At 38.3% G+C, this 4,949-nt stretch overlaps 1 protein-coding gene across 1 annotated transcript; it reads right to left on the bottom strand.

The window, feature by feature from the left end:
* Positions 1-298: 298 nt before the first annotated feature.
* Positions 299-1,234, bottom strand: LOC141607123 (uncharacterized). The gene has a single exon (XM_074426482.1). It carries the CDS (start codon positions 1,232-1,234, stop codon positions 299-301), a length of 936 nt encoding a protein of 311 aa, XP_074282583.1.
* Between the last annotated feature and the right edge of the window lie 3,715 nt (positions 1,235-4,949).

Below are 4,949 nucleotides of genomic sequence, written 5' to 3'. Positions count from 1 at the left end.
ATAACATTTTATCACAAGATGACTTTTTGTCTAACTCATCCAAAGTTGATGAGTTTGACAATGAGTTTGGCATACAATTTTGGATTTTTTGGGAATATTTTATTCTCTTTGGTGGGCCCAATTCAATGGTTATTGGGTGAAATTTTTGAGAAAAACTTATTGTTGTTGTATAAAGTTTTTGGAAGAAAAATCATTTTAGGATAAAATGTGGTGGATGACTTGGGGACCCACAAAAAACAACAAAAAGTATTTGTTGTTGTGGATGGTCTAACCTTTGGTCTGGATGGGAGAGAGTAGCTTACAAAAGAGCTTCCTGAGCAATATTATGAGCTATCCTATTGACTCCCCTAGGAACCTGCATAACCAAGTTAAGACAATCCGTAACAAGTCTAACATGAAGGTACCCTTCGTCCAAAGCCCATTTGAGCGCCATAATAGCTGCATGTCCTTCGGCATGAAGGGTAGAAGAGGCAAACGAGCGAGCGTGAGAAGTATTCCTTAAGGTCTCATTATCATCCAACAAGCACCACCCCATGCCAGAGCTTCTATCAGCCCTCCAAGCAGCATCACACTTCACAGTACAAACATTTCCGCACCCAGGACCACCAACAATCCAATAGGGGAAGGAGTTTCTAATCCTCTTAGCGAAACCAAAATCAGGAGAGGAGTCCAACAAGGGCGCTTGAAGGAGGCTAGCATTCTTATTGCACACAACCTCATTCATACACTGAATGTCACCAAGAATAGAATTGAGAGCACTCATGGACCAAGGTCGACGATTCCTGAAGACCATATCATTCCTACAACACCAAATTCTCCAAAGGGTAGCAATAAGGGGAAAAAGAAGGGGGTTAGGATATGAGCCACTTAAGAAATAAGTAACCCAGTTTATGATCCAAACCCTAATATCAATGTCCACCCTCTTCATGATTCTAAGTCCTAAAGGACGCCCAAACCAAAGAGCCTTTGCAAAGCTACAATCTCTGAAAAGGTGAGAAATAGATTCCACACAAGGAGAAGAGTCATCACAAAGAGTACAGGAGGAGCACCAATTCATTTTTCGTTTGAGGAATTCAGACCCCACTGGAAGGACATTAGCCATAAATTTCCATAAAAACACCCTTAGTTTGTTAGAAATAGGCAGCTTCCAGAGCTTTGATTTGCAAAAATCTACAATTGTTGCAAACATTCTAGAGCGATCAACAGTCGAGGTAAGTCCATTAGATAAGGCCATAACTTTTGTTTACATGCAGGTAGTACGTATAGATTATGTAATTGAACAAGCAAATATGGAAGATGTTGTGCATTCATTAAGTAGTTTGATTTGCATTGCTAAGACAAATTCGTCCTATTTCAAAATTTCTACAGATTTGCAGTATGTGATTAGTCACAACAATTGTTTGGTTTAAAACGTGATGCAGAATATTCGATTGTTACCCTACAAAGTAATTAAATACAATGAAAAATGATTATGCATATGACTTGAGGCAACAAGTTACATCATCGTGTTTAGAATGTTATTTAGATTATAACTGTAATACAACTCAAATTCACAAGATAGTCCACCAAAATGAATTTAAGTTCCTTATTTGTTTATAATATCATCACATTAAACACACGTCGAGTTACTAACTGTGGACACGGGCCACGGGGGCGCTTGGGACAAGCGTTTGCATTTGTGGAGTCGCCACCAATTTATTGTGGAAAATTGGAAACCGTTCGAATACTTCGTGTCATGTCAAGACACAAAGTAGTGACATGAACACTAAGAATGTGTTACCCTTAGCATTCTATGTCTAGAATGACTCTCGTGGATGCCAATGAACACGGATGTTCACAGAGATCTGGAGTAAGGGGTGAGGGTACGTATTAGGAAGTTCTTTTGATCGAACACCTAATCCCGCCCGCCTCGATAGCGGCCTCTACTAATGATTAGGGAAATCGTTTGTATTTGATATGTTGTCGATTATATGCATGCAATGCAACAAACAAATAGATTAATCCTAGCATGTGAGAATTAACTAAGTCGGTGAACATGTAGTTTAACATACAATTGGGTCGAAGTAAGGATTTAGGGTGATTACATGTGAAAACATACAAACAAACGATAAAAAAGAATACGATAAAATACAATAATTAAAATTACAACAATTACATTGGTTTGATTGATCTACGTCGAAAATACATTTAAAACGGATAATTTTAGAAAAGAAAAGGAAAATGAACTAACGGACAGATTAACGATGATAATACGATTAATAGTCGGTTAATACGTAAACTAATAAACTAGGTTAAAGCAACAACGGAAGTTCATAGACATAACTCAACCCGGAACTGTAATACTCCGTATTTTAGTGGGAGTACTCGGTCTAGTACTTGGTTGGTACTCGGCCGAGTGTGTGTTACTCGGCCGGGTGCACTTGATCGAGTAAACCGGTTCAGCGAGTTAGACGGTTTAATTTATGTTTTGGCCAAGGTTTTTTTTATAACAGTTGAGTCATTTCTAATTTAATTTTAGCATTTATAAAAGCATTTCTAAACCTAGAGAGAGGGAGAGGAAGAAGAATTGTCGAGCCTTTCATTTGATTGAAGATTTCTCACCGATTTCAACCTAATTCGATTTCCCTGTTTGTAAATCGATTTCATTCCATTATTTATACTGTTTTAAATTCTTTATCTTCGAAAAGTTTGAAAATAGAGTCCTGTTTATTTGATGTCTAGTTTATGCATATCAAATCTCGTAGTCAAATTCTTTATGGTTTGTCCTAGGTGATTTATTTATGAACATGTCGCTGAAAAGTCCGCGAATCTGATTTGGTTGTGGAAAATGATTTGAAACCCTAATTTATATGTCGATTAAGTTTTGGGTCTTTTTCATACATCATCTTTGTAGAGTCTATATGACAATAGAATTTGGAATTTCTGAAAAATAATGTTTTAAACTCGTTTTATGAATCAATACTTTTATGCGACGGTTTCTGTCAGTTTTTGGAAATCAGTCTGAAAACCCTTGATAAGTTTGGAATTTGAGAAAAATACGTTAGATATAATTTGTAGCTAAGACTCATGGGGTTCCAATACAATTGGCCTTGCATCAATTAGATTTTTCTGGAATTAGTTATGCATTTTATACCGAGTCTGCCATGTGCTGGAAAATCAGGAAAAGTCGTGTTTGTTCTTTTAAGTTGATATTCCTATTAAGTTATGATGAGTCTAGATTATGTGCATAATTAATTGATTGAGTAGGTGGTAATTATACATAATTATATTATGTAGGTGATGGATATGTGAAGGATCATCATTGATTGCTTGTGTGTGCTTGGATTGCGAAAAGGTAGGGTTTCCCTACTCAGTCTCTGTTTGTTAATTTAAGATGTGTTGGTATTGTAATTGTTGTTACCTGCTGATAATCGGAGTAATGGTGTTGTGGTGACGATTGTGATGTTGTAGTGTTGTGACGGTTGTGGTGTTGTGACAGCTGTGATGCTGTGGTGTTGTGACGATTGTGGATGTTGTGATGATTGTGTTGATTGTGGTGGAGTCACTTGCGGGAGTGGCTTCACACCCTAGTTCGCCCTCCGTGGAACCCGTCACGGGAGGGGATGTGCACATTAAGGGACAGGGATATCGCTCGTTGATGAGCGGGGTTTAGGTGAGGATTGGCTGCGGTCCCCCACTGGCGGCGAGGATTACCTGTTGCGATGGGTAATCTGGCAGGGCTTCACACCTCGGTGTGTAATCAGTTATGGTGTGTGATTCCGGAGATCGGAGATGGTGGATGATCAGCTGGTTGCTTTATGCACTTGTCTTATTTTAATTTTGCATTAACTGACCCCGTGTTGTTATTTTGTAAAATCTGCGGTGATCCATTCGGGGATGGTGAACATATTATGACAGGTAATGCAGACATTTAGCTATGTGACAGTCATGGGGAGTCATCACTTCGAGTCTAGCTTCTACTGTTACGAGTTTAGTTGTCTTTGATTTCAGTTGTATTGAGGTCCTTACACTTTTATTTTGAGTTGGCCTGAGATAATGTAATCGTTAAACTCTTTATACTTTAATAAAGTTGTTTTGGATTGTTGCTTTTGATACACTAACCTCGGGGAACCGAGATGGTAACAGCCTTTCATGCTAGGGTAGTCCTTGATAAGGTACCTTGGTATGAGGGGGTGTTACAAAAGGGTATCAAAGCCGACGATTCTGGCACCTAAAACTAATGAACCCAATGAACTTAGGGAGTCTAAATAAAATGAACCCGGGGAGAGTTGTTTGGAGCTACCGCAAAGACTTGGGAGATATCCCAAAGTCGCATTGAGGCCCTTACGATCTTTAACCGGTCACATGGGGGGGAGTCTTGAAAACTGTTGTATGTCGAGTCATGTGTGTGTGTAATACTTGTAACTTGAGCTTTGTGAAGTGGTCGGATGAAATGGTGAAAGTGTTGGAACATGGTAGTATATGAAAGGTGGATTGTGAATTCGCATATGATAGATCTTGAACATGAAGTACGTTGAGCATGTTACCTATTTAATACGATATTGAGCATGATGAATGGTAGTGGTACATGTATAAATGAGCATGATGATGTTAATGTCTAGTTTGTTGGTAGTAGCATGTGATTAAGGGCATGCGTCTATATATATATGAATGTTGTGTTTAAATTTACATGTGGGCATGATAAGAGTTCAATTATGTACTGGTTTCTTGAAGTATTGAGTTGTTGTTGTTGCCTTATGCATGTTCAAATTGTTTTGGTTTAGAAAATTTGATTTGTATGAAGACCGATTATGGAAGGGCTGTCTTAAAACTGTCATAAGTCGAGTTCAAGATATGATATTGCTGTAATTCCAATTGGAGGTGATAACTTGTCTTCTTAATATTCTAACGATAGGTCACACGCCCAGATTGACCAAGTAACGAGTGAGATATGACTGTTTTATGAAAAC

Source organism: Silene latifolia, chromosome 10, assembly GCF_048544455.1.
Source record: "Silene latifolia isolate original U9 population chromosome 10, ASM4854445v1, whole genome shotgun sequence".
In the NCBI taxonomy this organism is placed as follows: Eukaryota; Viridiplantae; Streptophyta; class Magnoliopsida; order Caryophyllales; family Caryophyllaceae; genus Silene; species Silene latifolia.
The sequence above is the reverse complement of the archived record's forward strand: the minus strand, read 5'-3'. Positions and strand labels throughout refer to the sequence as shown.